Here is a 25,362-nt window from a genome sequence, read left to right as displayed (position 1 = left end):
TTCCCTCTCCCTCTCTCTCTCTTTTGCTTTCTCTCCCTCTCTCTCTCTCCCTCTCCCGTCTTCCTCTCCCTCTCCCTCTCCCCTATCTCTCTCCCTTTCCTCCCAATCCCTTCATAGAAGCACCTGGTTGATGGACATTGGAATTCTTAGACCTATACTCCATGCATCATCTTCTAACTGTTCTTTCATATTTATGATGATTTAGCTCTTTTTTTTTCTATTTATTTGCATAACATTCTGGGGCAATATCTAGGGTTGATTTTTCAACTGTGTTTCATTTTCTATTCTTCCCACTTATTGATCATTTTAATAATTTCTTTCTCTTAGCAGCCTTATTCTTAATGGATGAATTAACCTTTTGAATCTTTCAGAAGTTACTGGTTTTGCTGACTTTCAAATGCTCCTTGGTTGCTTTAGGGCATTAGTTCTTTTGTTTATGGATTTTGTTAGCCTTCTTTCATGTCACTGCATTTGCTGAAACGATTGCTGAATATTCATTAGTCTTTTCTACCTATAGTTGATATTTTGGACTGCTGTTGGCAGCAGAACATTTCAATATTCAAAGGAAAGTTTATGTTTTCCTGGAAATGAACACAGATTCAACAAGAGACTTCACTCCTTGTCTATATGTGTGCATGTGTGTACATGTGTGTGCATGTAGCAAAAGCATGGCCAGGTTAGCTTTCTTTCAGGGAATACTTGTTATGTATTTTCTAAGTGCAGGACCTTTATGTCCTTATGGCTGCACTAAGTCCCCTGAGGCACAATCCTGTTTCTCTCTTCCCAGTGTCCTTATGGCTGCACGAAGTCCCCTGGGGCGCAATCCTAATTCCCTATTCCCGGGCTCCCATTGTATTGGCTCTAAATGTGGTTTTAGCTGAAGTCCAGTTGCTGAGAGTCAGCTTCTGGAAACATTGGCCCAGCCAACAAGAAAACTACTCTTTTAGGCCCCATTGCCTTTAGATTTAGGATTACTTAATGATTCAGCACTGTTGCCTTTCTCCATCAGTTCACTCTCATCAGAAACATCTTTCTGTTCTCATGTGCTGAGGACACATTTCACGGTTTGACAGGATTGCTGAGTATTTGTTATATCATTGTAATATGATTTTTTTTTGAAAGAAAAGAGATAAAGCCAGACATCTTAGTCAACAGTTTAGAGCTGAGTGATACATCACTTTCCTTGCATTCTGTGCTGTCATCAGAATTCAGTGAGATAATACGTTCTATGCACTGAAAAACTATGTCATAAGTTTGTATTTTCCAGAGGACTGAGAACAATAAGTATTTTTACTGTTGAATAGCTAAAATCACTTTTTTCAAAAACAGATTAACTCTTCCAAATTGTCTAGGTAAATGTTCCAAAATCTTCCTCTTATTGTTTCAAAATTTATGGTGCTTTTTGCTTTAACTTTTCAAAATATCATCTTTCTGTTTTCAAAACTAAGCTGAGAAATATTCTTAGTTTTTGAATTTTAATGCAATGTTTTTTTCCTTTTTTTCTAATTTCTAATACCCAGGAGTTAGACCAATGAACACTAAGAGTTCTTGGAATAGGGTGTACATAGAGGTACCTTTGCTCCAAATGGAGGCTTAGGGTTAGTTCCTTCCATTTGCAGCCTATATTCAACACTTTTCTATTTCATTTATAATGCTATGCTCCTGTGGGACAATGGACAGACCTCTATTCTAGAATTTCTCATGTCTGTTGTATCTAGATTGTGAGTACCCCAAAAGTGTTTACATTTTCATTGTTAATACTATGAGGAGAAAAATTTCTGTAAAATATCTATCACTCAATAATTATTCTCTAAATGAATCAACCATATTTTTAAAATATGATTTTAATATTTCTCTGCTATCCCAAGTATAAATGGCTCAAGCAAAGTGGAAGCTTTAAAATAACCATTCTGAATTTCTAAACAAAAATTTAAATAGCTCCAATGGCTTAGAATTCACATAAGAAGAATCTACTTGACAACTAAAGGTTTTGTTTCTGAGCTCCTGGTTAGCTAATTAACTTGACCTAATCATATTATTGAATTGTGTATTTAGAACAAAGATCTGCCTCGGCAAATATTTTAACATGTTATTTTAGATTCTGATATGTGCCCTCAGCTTTGAGAAAATACGTAGGTTCTTTGATTGCATTTTGAATTAAAAAAACAGGCAATTAAAATTTATGGTTGTGAGGAGATGGAGAACTGGGAGAGTCTCCCTTTATTATATTTTCTTCCTAAGCATAAATCATTATAATTGCTTTTGAAATAAACACAAATATGACTCAGCAGTCTTATCAGCTATGGCTTCAACCCCCAAGATTTACTGTGCGGCCCTAGAGAATCATAAGTAGCTAAGAAACTCACTTAGCAATTGACAACAAAATAACCTTTTGTGTACCACTGACATGGGCCTGCTGTGATCATTACTAGAAAGCTGTGGTAACTGCTGCAGACCTGCATTGCTGTGGGACAATGAAAATACCTCATGTAGGTTCAGTATCATTTCTATGTGATAAATCATTTTGACGGAATTACCAAGGTTTGATTTTGTTTGAAATGTACTAATCAGATAAGGATGCCATGGGTTAGCTGATGGGTAGGAGTGGCATCATAATTGTTTCCTGGTGGCTGTTCAGGGCAGCACTGAGGGGCTGTCTCTGTTAGGGACGTGATTCCACATTGACAGCACTTAAAAAAAGCCAAATCAGTAAATAACCAGGGGAACTTTTGTTTGGAAAAAAACCCTCCAGGATATGATCCATGAATCAAATTTTTGATAAGTGTAAACTTTGCGGATGGCTTTTTACAAATTTTATTTCCATGACCCTCCATTGCCTACCCCCATTTTCTCTCCCCATTAATAAAGCACTGTGCACCTCATATGCCATACAATTACTTATATATTCAATTGCAGTCACAGCTTGGTGAAGATGATTTAAGTCCCTTCCCAATTAAATGGAAATTGAGACATGAGAAAGCCCAATGATGATTTGTGTTTGTAGCCAATCTTAGATGTCAAAATTCCAAGTAATATTAAACCTATTTCTAGAATGCTGTCTCCAGCAACCAATGTGTGGTTATATAAATGGTACGTCATCCAAGAAATACAATGTGGATGTAGACAAGAATGTGGCTTCAATCTATTATTTTCCTACAATTCACTGTGTTCTCCATTTCAAGATAATTAAGACATTCATCATTTTTATTCTGTAATTTTGGTTTGTATTAGATGAAATGTCATCATTTTTCAGAACATCTTGATTTCCTTATTTTGCCAAGTGACAGATTTACTTTCAGTATCCTCCAGATGCGCTCTCTTAAAATGGATAAATTAAAATTTCCTGCCATTCTTCCCTGATACTTTATCATTGTGGTAAGCTCCTGAAATTGGCAAGTCAGGAAACCAAACTCCCTCCTCTCCAAGCAAAGAATGGTTGTGTTGCGGAGCAGATCTGCAGACACAGACTGTAATCCCTGCCCCACTTAAGACTTGCTAAGCCACGTTTGTAAGTCATTAAACTACAGTGAGGCTTCATTTATTAAGTGGATTACTTCCTGACCTCAATGTGTCCTCTAAAATGAACCTGAAGCACTTTGTGCTTTGTAAGTATCTCATAATATGTTTGACAATAAAGCAGCACGGTGCAAAAGAACTCTATTAAAATTGTGTTAGCAGAGGCAAGTAACCAAATTTTATAAGTGGAGGTATAGAAAAGTACTAAAAAAAAATGCTAATACTAAACTCCCAATAGTTTGAAAACAATGTGAAAAAAGTAAAAAAAACAACAAAAAACCAACAAAAAAAAACCTCACTCAGATTTTATTCGTACTTTTAAGTAAAATAACCTAAATATACTTAAGCTTTATGTATCCTGTTTCGTACAGGCATAAATTTGCATGATTGGAAGGGATTTCTGCAACTATTTAATCCAACTAATCTCCATCTCACTCTCATTAGATATTTGTATCTTTTTAAAATATTACCTTTGATAAAAGACTATTTAGCTGCAACTGAAATATAACTAATGATACAAACTTTATTAGCTCCGTACACCTAGCTGCTTGAAAATTCCTCCAAATTTTGCTTTCTTATAAATTCTACTCATTGATATCTGTTTTGCCCTCCGAGGAAACAGGAAAAAAATATCGCAACAACTGTATTCTCTACACTTATGCCTTTTACAGTTGAAGATAATTATTATAGTACCAAATGTTTTAGTTCCCAAAAGATTTTCCTTTTTTTGTGGCATTCCGTGGCACTGTTCTGTCTCCCCTTAGCACCTACTGCTAAACACGATCCACTTTGGATGTGTCTTTCTAAAGGATTTGGGTCAGATTAGTGTGAACTCCAGGGACTTCAGGAATGGTCCAAGCAGTCAGGACCTGATCAGCATATTCTCCAGGCTCCATTATATTGTGAACTAACAGAACTTTACCTGTCAAGACACAGGGCTAAAGAGTGATCCTTCCTTTTGTCTCTTCCAGATAGATCCTCCCAAAAGGATGGGTGCCTTCATTCACTCAAGAAATACCTTGTGAGTACAGGTAATTATCAGACATTTTTCTTTGTGTTAGAGATCAATAGTGGATCAGACTCTCATGGAGTTCAGTCTAGAAGAGGAAAAAGAAAAAAAAGTTACAATTTCGAACTCCCTAAGTAAAAAGTCAGGTGCAAAAATGGCCAGTAATTCAGAAAGTGGGGAATATAACTCAGATTAGGTAGTTCATGAAGTTGTCTTTGGGGAGAAGCCGTTTCAGGTCAGTTCTGAAGGGAGAGGAGTAGCAAGTCACCCATCACGTAATTAAAGCGGCCTCCCGTCATTCTGCAAGTCTTGTGCTCTGGTGCGTGTAGTAGCTTTGCTCCTCTAGGGTGACTGCCCTCAATGGCTGCCAACTCCTCTGGACCACATGGGAAGGGCTGCGGTCCGGTCCGTGCTACCAGAGCTCCAGCTGGGCTTCTCACCTGGGTGCAAAGAGCTTTCTTTACAGTCTGTATTAATTTCCTAGGGCTGCCTTAACAAACTACCACAAATTCAGATGGCTTAAAACAACAGAAAATTGTTGTCTCATAGTTTTGAGGGCTAGAAATCCAAAATCAAGGTTTCAGTAGGGACATGCTTCCTCTGAAGGTTCTGGGCAAATCCTTCCTTGACTTTTGGCTTCTGGTGGGTGCCCACCATCCTTTGTGCTCCTTGATTAGTAGATGCCTCACTCCTTTCTCTGCCTCTCTAGTCACATGGCCTTCTCCCTGGTTCTGTGGCCAAATTCAACGGCAGGAGTCGTTGAATCAAGATCCGCCTTAATCTAGTATGGCCTCATCTTAACTTTATTACATCTGCAGACACTACTTCCAAAATAGGCCATGGTCACAGATACGGTGGTCAGGATTTGAACGTATCTTTTTCAGGGATGTAATTTAATTTACAACAATGTTCCCATATACATTAAAGAGCTTTGTGCTGACAGCAGATGGGACTCCTTTTTTCAGTGAACTTCTCTTTAGCTATCAAGGAAAACTTTCTTCTTATTATGTCTAGCATTTTTTGGAGGAAGCTCCCTTAAAACAAGCAAACAAAAATCTTGCTTGGGCTCCTAGTGAAAGAATTGTTTCTTAATAAACAAAATTTTAACCATAATCCTCTCAATCCCAGAGAGAAAACTGCCCTGGGAGCCAGAGCAGATAAATGATGGAGTGAAACATTGAAGTGGGGGCTCAACTGGCTATTACACTAAGAGAGGAAGAAGGGAAATTTCTTTTTTCTTTCTTTTTTTTTTTTGAGTTGAAGTCTTGCTCTGTCGCCCAGGCTGGAGTGTAATGGCGTGATCTCAGCTCACTACAACCTCTGTGTCCTGGGTTCAAGTGATTCTCGTGCCTCAGCCTCCCTAGTAGCTGAGATTACAGCTAGCCCACCATGATGCCCAGCTATTTTTTTGTATTTTTAGTAGAGATGAGGTTTCACTATGTTGGCCAGGCTGGTCTCAAACTACTGTCCTCAGGCAATCCACCCGCCTCAGCCTCCCAAAGTGCTGGGATTACAAGTGTGAGTCACCATGCCCGGCTAGGAAATTTATTTTTTCAATCTATCCTCACATTTTTAGAACACTTTAAATTATTATGTGAACATATGTGTGCAAGTATGTACATAATATGATGTAACTATGTCTGTGGGTGGGTGTGTTTTTGAAATTTTTGGTAGATGCAAGTTTTATGATTATTGGAAAGATAAATTGCAGAGTGAAGCAGCAATAAATCAAGAGACTCAATCCCAGCCCTATTTGTATTTCTGTTTATTAAGAAAATTTTCTACTACGACTGCATCATCAATCATAAGATGCATATTTTAGTTACATTTTAACATCTTCAAAATCAGGATGTGTCTTACAAATAAAAATGTTTTCCAATCCTTGTTGGTCAGTTGGGGCAGTTAGCATGGGCTATCATTGCCTTTAAATGCATGAATGCAGAAATAGATTTACATATTTTCATAGCCACTTCAATTGAGTTATGTGCATTATTGATATCACACATGCTGATTTTAATTGGCATTGCTAATGTCTCCAAAAAGATTACAGTGGACTTTAGCTTTGCAATTAAAATGTAGTGCATGTGGAGAAAAGTGAAAACAGAAATGTGAAAAATAAATCTACGTCTAAATAATGCTAAAAGGATCCTTTCAGTAAGTGTGAAACAAAATTTTTGTATAATCAGCAAGCCTTGTACTATAGTTTAACTGGTAACATTTTTTCTTAGTAGTACATAAAATAATGGCTCATCTTCAATAAATGGCATCTCAGAGTCAAGGAAATGCAGTAATTTATTCCCTCAAGTACAGTGAAACATAAGCTCTTCAAAATGCAGCCTTTCATAACTTTCCCAACTTCTAGACTAATAGTTAAGAAAAAAAAATCTCATTGGTAGTGAGTAAATATAGCATTTGAAGACTCAGGGGAAAATGACTATCCCTGATAAAAATCTAAAGATTCAGAATCCCATTAATCTTAAGAATTCCATTAATACCACCTTGGTCCAAACCGTCATCATTTCTCACTGGAGCAATCGCTAAAGCCTCCAAAATGGCCTCTCTGCAAACTCTCCAATGGCTTCCCCTTGCATTCAGAAGAAAATCTAGATATCTTAACAGTACCTGCAAGGCTCCACCTTCTTGAACTGGCCCTACCCAGCTGACTGGCCTCATCTCTTCCTCCCCTCCTCTTTCATGGTGATTCAGCCACAGCAACCTCTTTCTGTTTCTCCTTTTGGCTTTTAGTCAAGCACCCAGTTTACTGCCTTCATACTGGCTCTTCTGTCATCTTGCAATGTTCTCCTTCCAGGTCTTCCAATGACTTGTTGCTTCTTGTCATTCGACTCAGAGGGGACGATCTCAGAGAGACTTTCCTTATCCATTTAATATAAAATAGTCTTTAGTTTATATCATACTGTTTTATTTTCATAGCATGTGTATCACTCTGAAATTATTTAATTTGTTCACTTCTTAGTTGTCTGTCTTCCTTTTCCATAAAATGTAACTGCACCAGAGGTGGGGACAGCAGGGGCTTGTCTGTCTTTCCACTGCTATGTCCTAACACTATGCTGTTACTATTTGATGAACGACTAAATAAATAAAGTGTAACTGGACAGTTTAATATGAAGGAAAAATGCTTTAATGGGCTGGGATGCTCTATAAAAGCCAGTCTACATAAAAATCAAAAAGCACTTCAGAAGAAATTGGAAGCTTAAGAAACAAAAAATGAAACATTACGAGGTCAGGAGATCGAGACCATCCTGGCTAACACAGTGAAACCCCGTCTCTACTAAAAAAATACAAAAAACTAGCCGGGCGAGGTGGCGGGCGCCTGTAGTCCCAGCTACTCGGGAGGCTGAGGCAGGAGAATGGCGTAGACCCGGGAGGCGGAGCTTGCAGTGAGCTGAGATCCGGCCACTGCACTCCAGCCTGGGCGACAGAGCGAGACTCCGTCTCCAAAAACAAAAAAAAAAAAAAAAAGAAAAAAAAAGAAAAAAAAAAAGTATAGTTCAGTGGTATTAACTATATGCACATGGTTGTATAGTAGATCCCTAGAAGTTTTTCATCTTGCAAAACTAAAACTCTACACCCATTGACAACTGCCTGTTCCCCACTCCCTCCAGCCCCTGACCACCACCACTCTATGTTGTTTTCGTGATTTTGACTATTCTGAGTCTCATATAAGTGGTCACACAGTATCTGTCTTTTTGTGGCTGGCTTAATCCACTCAGTATAATGTCTTCAAGTCTCATTCATGTTGTAGCAGATGTCAGGATTTCCTTCTTTCAAGGCTGAATAACTTTCTATTGTATGGATGGACCACATTTTCTTTCTTTCTTTCTTTCTTTTTTGAGATGGAGTCTCGCTCTGTCGCCCAGGCTGGAGTGCAGTGACGCAATCTCGGCTCACTGCAAGCTCCGCCTCCCGGGTTCACACCATTCTCCTGCCTCAGCCTCCCGAGTAGCTGGGACTACAGGTGCCCACTACCATGCCCAGCTAATTTTTTTTTTTTTTTGGTATTTTTAGTAGAGACGGGGTTTCACAGTGTTAGCCGGGATGGTATCGATATCCTGACCTCATGATCCACCCGCCTTGGCCTCCCAAAGTGCTGGGATTACAGGCGTGAGCCACCGTGCCGGGCCAATGGACCACATTTTCTTTTCTTTTTTGTTTGAGATGGTGTCTCACTCTGTCACCCAGGCTGGAGTGCAGTGGTGCCATCCCGGCTCACTGCAACCTCTGCCTCCCGGGTTAAAGTAATTCTCATGCCTCAGTCTCCTGAGTAGCTGGGATTACAGGCGCCCACCACCATGCCCGGCTACTTTTTGTATTTTTTGTCAAGATGGGTTTTTGCCATGTTGCCCAGGCTGGTCTCGAACTCCTGGGATCAAGTGATCCTCCTGCCTCAGCCTCCCAAAGTGCTGGGATTATAGGAGTGTGCCACCATGCCCAGCCTTTTAAAAAAATATTTTATACTGTATATATTTTATCTTTCACTGTACCTTTTGTTCAGATATGTCTAGATATGCAAATACCATTGTGGTGCCATTGTCTACAGCATTCAATAAAGAAACATACTGCATGGGTTTGCAGCCTAGGAGCAATAGGTTATACTACAGAGCCTACGGGTGTAGCAGGCTATGCTGTGTAAATTTGTGTGAGTTCACTCTATGATATTTGTACAATGACAGAATCACCTGATGTTAAGTGTTGCATGACTGTAACAGTCCCCACCTTATACCATGTCTCTTCTAGACCAAATTCCCCTCCCCAGAGCAGACCCCTAGCACTCCACAGCAGGATCACAAGCTGGTCTCTGGTCCCAGACCCTGCGGATCCTTGTCGACGCTTCCAGTCTCAATCACTTCCCGATGGTTTGAATGTGAAGTCAACAATCCACTGGACAGTTTGCACTTACTATTTCCAGGGCTTTTGCAGTTAAAAGTGTCTTCAGGTTCCCCGATCTTCCTGCAGATCCCCCTGCAGTCAGAGGCTGAGTCTGTCCCTTCTCCCAGCAGCAGCTGGGTACAGGATGTAACATCAGTCTCTGCCTGCTGGGCAGAAGCCACAGCTGCAACGCGCTTTCAGAAAAAATGGGCCAGGCCAAAGGAGCTCCCTGTCAGTGCTTTTCAGTGTTTCCAGCACAAAGATAAAATTACACTTCCATAGGAGTACACAAACTAAAAATAAAATTTAAAGAAAGCTATCTAGTTCTGTATCATTTTCCCCATGGTCGGGTCCCGTTCGGGTCACTGGACATGCACTGAAATCGCTTATGAACAGCTGCTTGGTTCTGCCTCGCCTGGAGTTTAAGGCTCTGAGCATCCCCAGCCCTCTGTGATGGCCCCAGGAGAGCCGGGCAAACAAGGATACTTGTGGCAGTTTGGCTGAGGGTGAAGATGAAGTCGTCAGTTCTTTCCTCCAGGCATGAGCAGGGGTCTTCCTTAGGTTTTTCTTCCACAAGCCCCTAGCTAGCTTAGAGTAGGCATAGTACCTCAAGGGCAGGGCAAGGAAATGCTGTGCCATTTCCTTAGGATCCTGGGGGCGGGAGAAAAAGTCAATTGACAAAGAATGCTTGTCACCATGTCATGTCAGCAGCTCTTTTCCTGGTGCTTCCCAATCCTGAGTCACTTCCTGTTTCTAAGTTCCTCCAAGATGTCATTAACTGTAGGGAGGAGAAATTTATAAGTAATGACACGTAGAGAGGAGAAATTTATAAGTAATGACACTAATTCTTGCTTACATACAAGGTGAGATGGTCCTTTTCACATGAGCCTAGTCACAGTCATGATTCAGAAGTTCTAAATCCATATTTCATTTATTTATTTATTTATTTATTTATTTATTTATTTATTTATTTATTTATTTTGAGATGGAGTCTCACTCTGTCACCCAGGCTGGAGTGCAGTGGTGCGATCTCGGCCACTGCAACCTCCACCCTCCCGCCCCAGGTTCAAGCAATTCTCTTGCCTCAGCCTCCCGAGTAGCTGGAATTTCAGGCACCTTCCACTGCACCCAGCTAATTTTTGTATTTTTAGTAGAGACGGGGTTTCGCCACCTTGGCTAGGCTGGTCTTGGAACTCCTGACCTCGTGATCCACCTGCCTCAGCCTCCTAAAGTGCTGGGATTACAGGCATGAGCCACCCCTCCCAGCCACTAAATTCATTATTTCATGATGAAACAGGAAAGGTTCCCTTGTCCCCTTGCAGGGTGTGCGATGGGGGAGTGGCTCACTTCTTCAGTGCCCTGCTGCTCAAACCTCAAACTTCTAGGGGAGCATACAGATGGGCAGCCTGTGGGGCTCTGACCCCAAGGCAGTGTCTAGGGGTGAATGTTTATAGCTGAAGCCCCAGTGGGCGTATGTTACAGTGTGTGCTTTTAGTTTTGCTCTTTTAGTTTAGCCGTCTATAGGCGGCTTGTGTTAGCTCAGTTAGCCCTCCGCCTTATTGCAAGGACAGAGGGCTTTCTGTATCCCAAGGTTCTTGCCTTAGCATACTGGAAGAATTGGACCATACGTGGGCTTGGAGAATGAGTGCAAGGTTTTATTGAGTGGAAGTAGCTTTCAGCAGATGGGGGAGCCAGAAGGGAGACGGTCTTCCCCTGGAGTCTGGCCGCTTGGCGGCCTGGGCTCTCCTCTGACTGCCCAGCCCAAACTCCATGTTATTCTGCTTCTGCAGGTCGGTGGCCTGCCAGCGCACCGGTGCCTGTTGGTGTGTTCCTCTGGACATCCAGCTGCCTGCGTCTGCCTACTAGGGTCTAGGGGATGGGGGCGGAGCGTTTGGGCAGGAAATGCCAGTCCTCACCTAGGTCCGTGGGGGTGGAGCCCTAGTCAGGAACCATGCCCTCCTCTATGCAGCACTTCCCTTACCCCCTTCCGTATCATTTAAAGGGACCACCTCTTCCCTTTCCAGCACTCCCATATCCAAGATATTTTGAAACATATGCTTAACATCTAGTCAGGGATGGCACACTCTTCCATCAACCCTGCCCCAACCTCAAAATCACTGATAAGATTATTTGGCTGAACCCAAAGGAGTCCCTGGATCCTCTACGTAGGCCTCCCCTCCAGGCAGCCAGCAGTCATTCTGAGCTGACTGATGAGATGAAACTTACATGCTATACCAGGTCTAAACCTTCTTGAACAGAGGAGGTAATTCAAAACAATTCTCTTTCCCCTTTTATTTTGGCTACTTCAAACCATTTTTTTTTTTTTTTTTTGAGACGGAGTCTCACTCTGTTGCCCAGGCTGGAGTGCAGTGGTGTGATCTCTACTCACTGCAAGCTCCGCCTCCTGGGTTCACGCCATTCTCCTGCCTCAGCCTTCCCAGTAGCTGGGACTACAGGAGCCTGCCAACACTCGTGGCTAATTTTTTTGTATTTTTAGTAGAGACAGGGTTTCACTGTGTTAGCCAGGATGGTCTCGATCTCCTGGCCTTGTGATCCGCCCACCTCAACCTCCCAAAGTGCTGGGATTACAGGCGTGAGACACCATGCCCAGCCTACTTCAATTTTTAAAAAATGAGTGGTTTTCAAACTATAATGTACATAAGAATCACCAGATAATTTGGGGGTAATGCAACTATTCTGCATCTTTCTGGTTTGGTTACTTAACTGTATGCATTTCTAACTATACAACAGTTTTACTCCATGTAAATTATATCTTAATAAAAGTTTTTTTTTTTTTTTTTTGAGATAGAGTCTGGCTCTGTCGCCCAGGCTGGAGTGCAGTGGCGCGATCTCGGCTCACTGCAAGCTCCGCCTCCCGGGTTCACGCCATTCTCCTGCCTCAGCCTCCTGAGTAGCTGGGACTTACAGGCGCCCACCACCGCGCCCGGCTAATTTTTTGTATTTTTAGTAGAGATGGGGTTTCACCATGGTCTCGACCTCCTGACCTCGTGAACCGCCCGCCTTGGCCTCCCAAAGTGCTGGGATTACAGGCGTGAGCCACCACGCCTGGCTAATAAAAGATTTTTTAAAAATGAATTGCCCAGAGAACTTGTTAGTTCTGATTATTTAGGTCTGCAATGGATCTAAGGAATATACACAGACAGACACACACACACACACACACACACACACACACACATATACAGAGAGAGAGACAGACAGACAGGGTCTCGCTCTCGCTCTGTCATCCAGGGTGGCGTGCAGTGGTGCAACCACGGCTCACTGCAGCCTCCACCTCGGCGGTCAACCGATCTTCCTGCCTCAGCCTCCCAAGGAGCTCAGACTACAGGTGAGTACTACCATGCCCAGCTAGTTTTTTCCTTTTTTTTTGTACAGACAGGGTCTCACTATGTTGCCCAGACTAGGAATCTATATATCTATATCACTCTCTCTCTCTCTCTCTCTATATATATATATGCATGTATATATAGTATTTAGAGACGGAGTCTTGCTCTGTTGTCCAGGCTGGAGTGCAGTGGCACAATCTCGGCTCATTATAAGCTCCCCCTCCTGGGTTCACGCCGTTCTCCTGCCTCAGCCTCCCAAGTAGCTGGGACTACAGGCGCCCACCACCATGGCCGGCTAATTTTTTTGCATTTTTAGTAGAGACGGGGTTTCACTGTTAGCCAGGATGGTCTCGATCTCCTGAACTCATGATCCACCCGCCTCGGCCTAAAAATCTATATTTTAATAGCATTCCTGTTACTTCTAACAAGTAGTCCAATGGTCCAATGGTTACATTTTGAGAAAGTATTGTAATAGACAGATACAAGGTCCACCCAGCAAAGATGCCCCCAAACCCTTGTGAGCACCCGCTAACAGCTGCTTCTGGACCCTCCTCTTGGAAGAACAAAGGATACTGGATTGTATAGACCTGGATTCTGTTCCCAACTTTGCCTCCACCTCCATGTTGTTCATGCCCCTGTGTAACCTGCTTCCAACGGGAGATATCTAAAGGAAACAAACCCTAAAAGTATCATATAAGCCCTTAAAACCTTAAAAACAGTTTTCAAACTCTGTGTAGCAAAGAAAACATATTTGATGCCAATATCTTTTTCAGGTATTAGTCTCCGTACTGATTTATCTGCCAAAGAATCTGCTTTCAAAACTAACAGATCCAGAGTGATTTAACTGCTCCAATAGCTTTCAAACAGCTCACAAGTTCATTACCAAATATGGTTGGCTGACCAGTCTACAATCTGCGCTGCTGAGGGTGAGCTGTTCGTGACCTACCAGTCAGCTATCCCGTGTCTGAAGGAACAAAAGGGCATTGCTGTTTCCTTCTCAGGAGGTGGATTAGGCTTTCCAATGACACTGCTCACTCTGCTGCCACAAAGGGTCCCTTGCAGAAGGCACTCCAGGAAAGGCCTCCAGAACCGAGGGATGTCAAGGGTGCATTCCCAGCTTCTGAGCTTAGACCCCAGCCTCCCCCACCAGGCTACCTATATTCTCCAGATTGCGACGCCACAAATATGCTGACCTATTTAGCCACAGTAGTCCCAGAAGAGCTTCAAATCAGCTCTGAAAAAAGGCATCTTTTACGCCCAAACCTTTAGTTGGAAATTTCTCTGCTCAAGTATTCCCACCAAGATCAACTTACAGGTGAAATGTATGAGGAAGAGATTTTCATATTAGGTTTCCTGTGTATATCACTAAGCTCTTGGGTATTATTTTATATGAATAGGGTAAAATCCTCAACATGACATTTCCTGGCAGCTGATTTTCAGTTGGTTTCGAATTCTGAGAAAGGAAGCACAAACCACAAAAGAATCTTCAAAACTGTATTTGGAATTGACAAAATCTTCCTAGAGACAAGGCCCTGAGCACAGAGTCTGTCTCCACCATGAAAGTTTTACATAAGCTGTACAGAACAAAATTAGCAATGAGTGATCTTTGGCACTAGAACAGGTGATTCCTTAGCTGTTCATGCAATATCCAAACTGCACACCACATGACATTAGATTGCTGGTTAACCGTTTAATTTTACATTTAAATTATCTTAAAAGGCTGGAAGTCCTAGCTAAGTTTTCGGTATCAATATGCTACCCATGTCATAACACTTAGTGCCTGAGGTAGAGATTTCTGTAAGATATTTTTGAAAACACAATTGAGAGTATAATACAGAAAAACATTTTAAATCTTGGAAGCATATAGCCTGGTTCAACAAGCCAAATATGAAATGCAGAACTAGTACCTTTTTGAGTCTCACTCCGTCACCCAAGCTGGAGTGCAGTGGTGCAATCTCAGCTCACTGCAACCTCTACCTCCCGGGTTCAAGAGATTCTCATCTCATGCCTTAGTCTCCCAAGTACCTGGGATTACAGGCACGTGCCACCATACCTAATTTTTATATTTTTAGTAGAGACAGTTTTGCCACATTGGCCAGGCTGGTCTCGAACTCCTGACCTCATGTGATCCACCTGCCTTGGCCTCCTAAAGTGTTGGGATTACAGGCATGAGCCACCACACCCAGCCAGAACTATTACTTATCTCTGCAGAAACTGCACTGGTGCACTTTTTCCTTTTTTTTTTTTGGTGACAGTCTTACTCTGTCACCCAGGCTGGGGTGCAGTAGCACAATCTTGGCTCACAGCAACCTCTGCCTTCTGGGTTCAAGGAATTCTCATGCCTCAACATCCCGAGTAGCTGGGACGTGCACCTCCATGACCAGCTAAATTCTGTATTTTTAGTAGAGGGGGTTTTACCATATTGGCCAGGCTTATTTCAAACTCCTGACCTCTAGTGATCCACCCACCTCAGCCTCTCAAAGTGCTGGGATTACAGGCGTTAGCCACCACACCAGCCGAGAACTTTCTTTTATTTGGACTCCTGGATTTTAGAATACCATGGTTTCTTAAAAGAAAAAAAAAAAAAAAGTACGATTATTAACATTGATTAATAACACAGGAACCAAACTCACTTAATATCATTATTAAAAACAGGCTGGGCACAGTGGCTCATGCCTGTAATCCCAGCACCTTGGGAGGCTGTGACGGGAGGATTGCTTGGGTCCAGGAGTTTGAGACCAGCCTGGGCAACACAGAGATCCCTGTCTCTACAAAGAATACAAAAATTAGCAAGGTGTGGTGGTGAGCACTTGCAGCCCAGCTACTTGGGAGGCTGAAGTGGGAGGACTGCTTGAGCCCAGGAGGTCCAGGCTGTAGTGAGTTGAGATTATGCCACTGCACTCCAGCCTAGGCAACAGATCCTTTCTCAAAACAAACCCCAAAAAACAAAACCAAACATCGATAGAACTACATAGGGACAACAGCAAATACAAATCTTTAAACTCTTCATGATGTGGTCGGAATGAGTACAATTATGCAATTCAATGATTCCAACATTTGATGGTGACTGTGAATTATTACGTATTTATCATATATAGATGAGTTTAAATTTTATTTCCAAACTGCATGCCAGGACTTTGTTATTGAGAGAGAGATTCACTCGTTGCCCAGGCTGAAGTGCAATGATGCAATCTCGGCTCACTGCAAGCTCCACCTCCTGGGATCAAGCGATTCTCGTCTCAGCCCCCTGAGTAGCTGGGACTACAGGCACCCGCCACCACGCCCGGCTAATTTTTGTTATTTTTAGTAGAGATGGGGTTTCACCATGTTGGCCAGGCTGGTCTCAAACTCCTGACCTCATGATCCGCCCGCCTTGGCCTCCCAAAGTGCTGGGATTACAGGCGTGAGCCACCACTCCTGGCCAAAACCTTTGATTTTTAAAAAGGCGTTTCTTGAAGTATCTTATTAAACATTTGATTTGAAGGAAACTGTGCATGTCTAACATTCTTGCCTTTTACAGAAAGCTGGCTAGCCAAAAACGTATCATCAACTATTGATGTTATTTTTAGAAGTGGACTGTCTCTTAAATGAGACAGAAAGCATGAAGTATGGACTTGTACAAGCTGAATGGGTAAATCATGGGTGTAACTGATAACAAATTAAGTCCATTCTTGGTATAAACTGCTAAAGAGTGTTTCAGACCATTACTGATGTCTGTGATAAACAGCACCAAGCGTCACAGTCCAACTTTTTTTTTAAGCGCCAAGTTCAAACAAGTGACCAATAATGGTTGGTCCTTGAACACCTTTTACCAGAGGCCTTTTCTAACCACTTTGTAACACTTTTGAGAGGTACATGGCTCCTGAACTTTGGAAAAGTAAAGTGATCTGCCTAATTTCATATCATGAATAAATGAGTTAATAAAGTACCTAATACTGATTTTTTCCCCTTTAAAGATACAGATGTCCTTCCAAAAAAAAAAAAAACACATTATGTGGAAGTCCGAAACTGAGAATGATTCTGGATGGCAAAGTTCATTTGTATCAAGAGTAAATAAAAGTCGAGGAAAATCCCCAGAAAAACTGACTTAAAATGATGTAACATACTTGTGGCTTTAAATGAACACATAAAGAAACAGGCAAAACTAAATAAGCAAAAACAAAGCCACAGAAATGAACATTAACATTTCTTTAGGGGAAAATGCTATCTAATTTTCCCCTCAAGTTTGAATTAACCAAAAAAAAAAAAAAAAAAAAAGCGTATTTCTTTTACAAATCTCTTCTGAATAACGGGTTTTAAGAAGAGCAGGCCGGGCACGGTGGCTCACGCCTGCAATCCCAGCACTTTGGGAAGCTGAGGTGGGCAGATCACAAGGTCAGGAGTTCAAGACCAGCCTGGCCAACATGGTGAAGCCCTGTCTCTACTAAAAATACAAAAAAAATTAGCTGGGTATGATGACGGCGCCTGTAATCCTAGCTGCTCGGGAGGCTGAGGCAGGAGAATCGCTTGAACCTAGGAGGTGGAGGTTGCAGTGAGCTGAAATCATGCCATTGCATTCCAGCCTGGGCGACAAGAGCAAGACTGTGTCTTAAGAGAAAAATGAAGAGCAAAGGACACACCACGTCTGCATAAATCAAAGTGTGTTAAGGAACATAATCGTGTTGATTGTATCCTGATTCTAGCAGGTGAAGGACTAAGAACTCAACTTATATTTGGAGTAGAAGCAAGTGTCATGATGGAGCATGTCTTATATGGCAATTCAAAACAGTATGATTCTGATGGGGTGGGGAACTAAATGTTGGACAGGCTTTTTATACAAACCCCACCTGCATGTTTCAGAACAATATTCTTAGAGATTCAATGCAGACCCCACCAATGGGTTAGGCAGACATGAATAGGCTCATTTCTTTTTTTTTTTTGAGACAGAGTCTCACTCTGTCTTCCAGGCTGGAGTGAAATGGTGTGATCTCAGCTCACTGCAACCTCTGCCTCCTGGGTTCAAGCAATTCTTCTGCCTCAACCTCCCAAGTAGGTGGGATTACAGGCGTCCACCCAGCACGCCTGGCTAATTTTTGTATTTTTAGTAGAGACGGAGTTTCACCATGTTGGTCAGTCTGGTCTTGAACTCCTGACCTCAGGTGATCCGCCAGCCTGGGCCTCCTAAAATGCTGGGATTACAGACATGAGCCACCACGCCTGGCCCATTTTCTTAATGTAAGTTCACAATATGTCATTAGGGGAAAATGACTTTGGCAAACTCATATGCTTTAAAGGCAGAAAGATATGTACTAAGAAGGCAGTTAGAGCTAGAAAATTCTTGACATAATTACAACTTTAGCAAGAGAATAAAAATAGATTTTAAAAGTGTGTGCATGTGGGGAGGTGACAGTGTATCTTTATATGTACTTTAAGAAGCTGAGGAGTTATCCAGACACAAAAGGTAACATTCTCATCAGAACAGGCCAAGATGAAACAACAGGGGCACTCTTCATAGAAACTAAGTGGATGCTTCTGGCGCCAAATGTCTTTGCCTGGTTCTTCCTGGCATTTCTGCTTGACTCCTTCCCTCTGTATCATTCTCAAATCCCCAACCTTTCCACTGGCAAAACCACTCTCTTCTCCCTCAGGCTCTGAATAGATAACACAAATGTATGGACATGTTTTGTCCTTCAATTAAAAAACCTGCTTGAAGCTCCATTGACGTAAGAATTAACTGGTAGTTCTTTATCTTACCTAGGCTTATGTATTCAAAATTTTGCCTGTTTTCTTGGAATTATATGAATTTCCTTATTAAGCATTTGATTTGAAGGAAGCTGTGCATGTCTATTAATTACCCATGATATACATGTGTATTACTTTCTGAAACTTCTCCTTCAGTCTCCTTTAATTTTTGCTTAAGATGTTTAGAGTTCCTGAGGTGCTTCTCTGGGCTAAAATTTAAAGTTTTTTTTTTTTTTTTTTTAAAGCAAATAAAAGTAAATGAATGGCTAAAAGATAAGGCTAAATTTTCTAGGCTGGGTATGGTGGCTCATGCCTATAATACTAACACTTTGAGAGGCTGAGGCGGGAGGATCACTTGAACCCAAAAGTTCGAGACCAGCCTGGGCAACATAGTGAGACCTCATCTCTACAAAAAAAAATTTTTTTAAAAGAATTAGCCGAGTATGGTGGCACATGCCTGTAGTCCCAGCTAATCAGGGGGCTGAGGTGGAATGATCGCTTGAGCCTGGGAGGCAGAGGCTGCAGTGAGCTGAGATCATGCTGCTGCACTCCAGCCTGGGTGAAAGAGGGAGACCCTGTCTCAAAAAAAATTTCCTTAAGTTTATTTTCTTGGTGGGGGTAGGAATGCAATGGAGAAACAAAGAAAAACACTGCACAAAGGGTGCAGTGTTCTAGTGTTCATCTAAATAATGGAGAACTGGCATTTTACAATTAAGATATAAAAAATATTCATACTTTCAGAATTTCCAAGTCAGAGGTGGCTTACAATAGCTTTCGTTAGAAAAGGGTGAGACGCACAAATAAAATGCTCCCTGATGGAACGAAGGCCCCTTTAAACCTTTACCAAGCTCTTTCTCAGAAGCTCACAAAATTTAAGACAATGAGAACATGATGAGAAAGCAAAGCTCTGCAACATAAGGTTGAAAATGACGATAAAAGACTGCGATAAAAGACTAGTGGGATGAACATGAATGCTTGTCAGTGACAAACACATTATGCCTACAAGGAATAAATACTGCACTTCTCTTTAGGTCTATTTACAGAGAGGACTCCATGACCTTTCAGGTATAAACCTCCACTGGCAGAATATGTTTAATCACAAAAGTTCTGTGGTAAATTATAAAAAATAAGAAATTTGGATTTAAGCCTTCTGCCATTTCCAATACAAGTAGCTTTGAGTATTCTTGGTTGACAAAGGAATGTTTGCATTTCTAATGTTAACAAAGAAAATATCCACCACTGGCTTCTTAACCAGAGGGAGAGAAGCGGGCAGGTTTCTGGATAGAGGTTTAAGGCAAATCAAACAGGTTCACAACTAAGCATCCTATCAGGGATTCCAGGCATGGCTTTGTTTTCTGAGGGACAGCTCCACATCATCTCAAGCCAGGTTTTCCACATTGCTACCAAACTGGGGACACATTTCTGTATCAGGCTTTTGAAAGAACTTTAAGTTATATACACACACCGTCAAAGCATATACTGGTGATGCTTGATATTTAAAGGAATCCTACAGTGAATCATTTACTTCCTTTGAAAATAAGGTTTTCAAAAACTGGCTACAACTCTGACTGCATGAATGAGATTCAAATATTTCTCATGTAAAAGAAAGATCTCAACCTCCTTATACTGTGAACTTGCTTTCCAAGACTAAAAACTGGTATCTCCTCTTCAGTCTCCTTACACATCTGAAATCATTCCTGCAATATGAGAGGCACTTTTATTAGGTGTAGCATCTATTAAAAACTCTAAAGCCAGGGTAGAATTTGCTGAACAAAGTAATAGCACTAGCCTAATAGGCATTACTTATAAGGACTTTTTCCCCTTTAATATAAAAGTATAACTACAGCAGTTCAATGTACAAATACAAAAAAAGTTCTCATACTAAAAAAAAAGTACCATAATACTGTACATACAAAAACTGTTCAACAAGAATGATTTAAATATGTCTGTTCTTCTCCAGATCTGGAAGACACAAATGTAAAGTTCTGCAACTGTATTATTGCTAAGAACATGTGCCCAGGAACACTGTGTTTCCGTTTCTCCCCCTCAGCCCAGCCCCGCCTCCAGAGTCCCCTGAGCTTGGATCATGAGCCAACAGCATCCCTGAAGATAACCAGAGCCAAATGTTTACTCAATGGAAGTCATTATTCAGTGAGCTGCTGCTTACCATAAACTATGAAAAGCACAGGTTTTAAGCCCGCCAGGATTAAATCCAGACGGATGTCTTCCCATCCCCTGATTTGCTACTGGCAGTGCTTTTGTTGGACCCAGCTTTGGACCCCACTTTGGCCTTCTTCTCCCGGGGACCATGAGGGTTGTTTTGGTGACTGTAGGCCTGAATTGCCAGATCCAAGCGTTCCTGAGCCATCCTGATCTCCCGCTGCAGAGCCTCCAGGTCAGCTGGGAGGTTCTCTTCATGGCTGCCATACTGCTGTTCCTGGGCTGTGTTGGCCTTGTTTTGCTTGTAGGCGATCTTAGCATTGGATAGTTCGGTGTACTGGATTTGATCTGGTTTGACAGCAATGTTATAGCCAGGGGGAGCAGATGGTGTATTCCAAGTGAAAGGATAATTATAAGCACCCGGATCCTCAAGTTCCCTCCTTTTACTGTTTAGTGAGTCTCGAATGGTCCCAAACCCTAAATGAAGCATCTCCCAAATATTAAGCAAGAGGCAAAGGCCTGTAACACCATACATTATCAGAAGGAAGATGGTCTTTTCAGTGGGTCTAGAAATAAAGCAGTCTATCTTATGAGGGCAAGGAAGTCTGCTGCACACATAAAACGGGTGGACTTGGAAGCCATATAGAAAATACTGCCCTATCAGAAAACCCACCTCAAACACGGTCCTTGCCAGCAACTGCAGCACATAGATTTTCATGAGCCCATCTTCCCGAATCCGTCGTCGGCCATCATGCTTAGGTTTGGGTTGGCTCTGCTCTTTATTTTCTTTATCACTTTCTAACTCCATCTCTGGATACATCATAGGATCCTCTTCGTTATCCTCCTCTGTTTCTTCCAGAGCCCGGTGTTGTTTCCAGCGCATTGCATAGGGCTTGCTCCGAGCCGCCTTCTTGTCTGCTTCACCGTGCTCCATTTTGGCAATCTTGTGGATAGCATAACCCAGGTACATCACAGAGGGAGTTGCCACCAGGATGATCTGGAACACCCAGAAGCGTACATGGGAGAGGGGTGCAAACGCATCATAGCAGACATTCTCACAGCCCGGCTGTTCTGTGTTGCACACAAATTTGCTTTGCTCATCGTAATAGATGGATTCTCCTCCTACAGCTGTTAGGACAATCCGGAAGACAATCAGAACAGTGAGCCAGATCTTCCCCACAAATGTGGAATGGTTGTGAATCTCCTCTAGCAGGCGAGTCAGGAAGCTCCAACTCATGGTGATTGAATTGGTATGCCCTGATAAAAGTGGAAAAATACCAAAAGAAAATCAACAAATATATTAAATCTTAATTTAATTATTAATTTATGATATCTCTAGGAACTACTACTTTGAATACTTGAAATCTAACTTCAAGGTTCACAGTGGAACAAATGTTAGAATAAACAGCATCTCGGTTGGGTGCGATGGCTCACGCCTGTAATCCCAGCGCCTCGAGAGCCAAGGCAGATTACTTTTGAGGTCAGGAGTTAAAGAAGACCAGCCTAGCCTAACATGGTGAAACTCTGTCTCTATAAAAATACAAAGCCGGGCGGTGGCTCACTTCTGCAACCCCACTTTGGGAGTCGGAAGCAGCGGATTACAGGTCAGGAGATCTGCACCAAGCAGTGAAACCCCTGCCTCTACTAAAAAATACAAAAAAATTTATCAAAGCTGTGGTGGCCAGTAGTCCCAGCTGCCTCAGGAGGGCTGAGAGGAGAATGCCAAGGAAACCCCGGAGGCGGATGAGTGAGCCACAGATCCGCCCACTGCACCCAGCCTGGCGACATGCTTGCATTCCGCCCTCAAAAAAAAAAAAAAAAAAAAAAATACAAAATTACCCGCACGGTGGTGTGTGTGCCTGTACCAGCTGCTCAGGAGGCTCTGAGGTGAGAATCACTTCAGAACAGAAAAGACTCCATCTCAAAAAAAAAAGAATAAACAGCATCTCACTCTCAACTATCTTCAGGCAGGTCAATTCACCTTAGTCAACACCTGTTGGCCCTACAAGGTCCTAGAAAGTATGGATTACTTTCATATCTCCTCTGGTTTGAAAGGTAAACTTGTAGCTACTACTTATCGAGATGTATTTCTCAGACCTCGGTTCTTTTTTTTTTTTTTTTTTTTTTTGAGACAGTTTCCCTCTTTCACTGCAACCTCTGCCTCCTGTGCTCAAGTGATTCTTGTGCCTCAGCCTCCGAGTAGCTGGGATTACAGGCATGCACCACCATTTTTGTATTTTTAGTAGAGATGAGGTTTCACCATGTTGGCCAGGCTGGTCTCGAACTCCTGACCACAGGTGATCCTCCTGCCTTGGCCTCTCAAAGTGCTGGGATTACAGGTGTGAGCCACCATGCCTGGCCATACCCAGGTTCTTTACACATACTATTATTTCATGAGACCTTCAGAATTTTGTGAGATAGAGATTAAAAAAACACACAGGTATAGTTATTCGGTCCAATCACAGAAAAACCACCACGGAGAACATGAAGGGGACACCTTGGCTAGACTCCACTGTGAAGGGGTGACTTATTAGGAAACTTATATTTTAGACAAGTGCTAAAAGGGATTAAGAAGATGGTACAGCTACCAACTGCTGGCAATCATTAAGAACTAAAAAGACGAAGGGAACTAGGAAGATCTTCCCTAGCTAGACTGTATAGCATACCAGATTTTGGTTTCACTTAGAAGCCCACAGTGAATGGTTTTGCAATAAATATTATACCCCTTTACTATATAACAGAATCTACAAATTATACTTCTGTACCTTATTTATGGCAGACATTAAAAAATGATTGCCAAACTGAATTGTGAGGACATTAAATTCAATCAACAGCAAATCCACTTAAAATAGCATTTTAAAGGATAGTTTCTTTCTGAGATTCCCAGATCTACATCCAGGATCCAGGTAAAAAACACCTAAATGAGGTAATATATGGGAAATCCCCAATAGAACCCCAACACAAAGTAGACTTAACTTTTAACTTGTCTTCCTCCCTCTCCCAGTTTACTTCTGCAGATTACAGATGATTTGTCAGCACCACCTAAGTTTAAATACACTTTACCTGTTGTCCAGAGCTTCTGTTACCCAAAATTTTCTTAGAGAAATGATGTTTTGATTGCAATTTTTCCAGATTCCCTCTGGAAAGGAAAAAGAAAAGAGCAGGTCATAAGCTTCCTGCCACAGAAAACAATGAATCACTAAAATGCTATTTTCAGAAAGAAACAAAGTTTTCTATGTACCATAAAAATCAATGAGAGTAAGATGGAAACAGGCTTCAGTTTGAATACCAGTTTTCTCCTCCCCATACAGGTGGCAGGAGAAACTACATAACAGGTGACCTAAAGATTCTTAAGTCACCAGTCCAAGAATATACAACAGGAAGATGAGTCAGTAGTAAAAGCATGAAGCAGATGAACTCTGGCACCTATAGGAAAAAGCCAAAGCAGAAGAATTGCAGCAAATTGAAAGTGGGTCACTAAAGGTCTTGCAAAAACCTTCACCCCGTCTGCAGTATTCCCTGAAGCAGCCAATACGCCTCTCAGGGGGATTTAAGCAGCTAACCAGGAGCAAGCTGTTTAGCGAAAACACCCAACAGCTGGCTCTCAGTCACAGGAACACCCGTCTCCATAGGAGGTGATTTACAGATACAACTACTGACAAAAAGTCACAGAAAGAAAACACCTGTATCTGTACTGGATTAAACAGCAAAACAGAAAAGTTTCCAAGATGAATTATGCTCATTATCAAGCTCTGGCAACTCTGCATACCTCTGGCCAAATGTCATCCGTAAGGCGAGAAAATAAATTTAAAACAATTCCTGACTGTTATGTGTTTATAGTAAATTAAAAGAGTGCTTTGTTTTGTTGTTTAAAGATACAGGGAAAAAAAACTGGAACAATTTCCAAAGGACCAATGGGGAAAAAAAAGTGCAGGCATGAAGCTGCATAAAGATTTGCATATAAGCCTGGGCAATATAGTGAGACCCTATCTTTCCAAATTTTAAAAAAATTAGCTGGGTGTGGTGGCAGTGGTGGCCAATGCAGTCCAACCTGGTAGACAGAACACCCTCTTACACACACACACAAGCACACACACACACACGGCCCAGCACAGTGGCTCAAGCCTGTAATCCCAGGACTTTGGGAGGCCAAGGAGGGGGGATCACTTGAGTTCAGGAGTTTGAGACCAGCCTGGGCAACATGTGAAACCCAGTCTTCACCAAACAACAACAACAACACCCCCCACCAAAATTAGCATGGTGATGAACACCTGTGGTCCCAGCTACTCGGGAGGCTCACGTGAAAGAATCACTTGAGCCCAAGAGGTAGAGGTTGCAGTGAGTTGTGATCGTGCCACTGCACTTCAGCCTAGGTGACAGCGAAACCTCAAAAAAATAAATAAACAAAGAAGCAAAAAGATTTACATATGAAGAATCCAGGCCAGGCGTGGTGGCTCATGCCTGTAATCCCAGCACTTTGGGAAGCCAAGGTGGGTGGATCACCTCAAGTCAGGAGTTCAAGACCAGCCTGACCAACATGAAGAAACCTTGTCTCTACTAACTAAAAATACAAAATCAGCCAGGTGTGGTGGTGCATGCCTGTAATCCCAGCTATTTGGGAGGCTGAGGGAGGAGAATCGCTTGAACCTGGGAGGTGGAGGTGGCAGTGAGCTGAGATCGCACCATTGCCCTCCAGCCTGGGCAACAAGAGCAAAACTCCAT

The 25,362-nt window shown here is 42.1% G+C and overlaps 1 protein-coding gene across 2 annotated transcripts; it reads right to left on the bottom strand.

Moving 5' to 3' along the window:
- Positions 1–8,944: 8,944 nt before the first annotated feature.
- GJC1 (gap junction protein gamma 1) lies at positions 8,945–24,986 on the bottom strand. Of its 2 annotated transcripts, XM_009190822.4 has the most exons (3): positions 23,704–24,986; positions 20,648–21,897; positions 8,945–10,190 (listed from the first exon to the last, which is right to left on the bottom strand). In XM_009190822.4, exon 2 carries the CDS (start codon positions 21,875–21,877, stop codon positions 20,687–20,689), a length of 1,191 nt encoding a protein of 396 aa, XP_009189086.1. In that variant the 5' UTR covers positions 21,878–21,897; positions 23,704–24,986; the 3' UTR covers positions 8,945–10,190; positions 20,648–20,686. The 2 variants fall into 2 exon arrangements, with proteins under 2 accessions (XP_009189086.1, XP_021784981.1); XM_021929289.2 differs by lacking the exon at positions 8,945–10,190 and having other exon boundaries at positions 18,693–21,897; positions 23,704–24,192.
- Between the last annotated feature and the right edge of the window lie 376 nt (positions 24,987–25,362).

This window comes from Papio anubis, unplaced genomic scaffold (assembly GCF_008728515.1).
Source record: "Papio anubis isolate 15944 unplaced genomic scaffold, Panubis1.0 scaffold1078, whole genome shotgun sequence".
Lineage (NCBI taxonomy): Eukaryota > Metazoa > Chordata > Mammalia > Primates > Cercopithecidae > Papio > Papio anubis.
The sequence above is the reverse complement of the archived record's forward strand: the minus strand, read 5'-3'. Positions and strand labels throughout refer to the sequence as shown.

Coding starts and splice junctions, on each gene's coding strand:
- GJC1 (XM_009190822.4), bottom strand. CDS start 21,877: ATGAGTTGGAGCTTCCTGACTCGCCTGCTAGAGGAGATTCACAACCAT.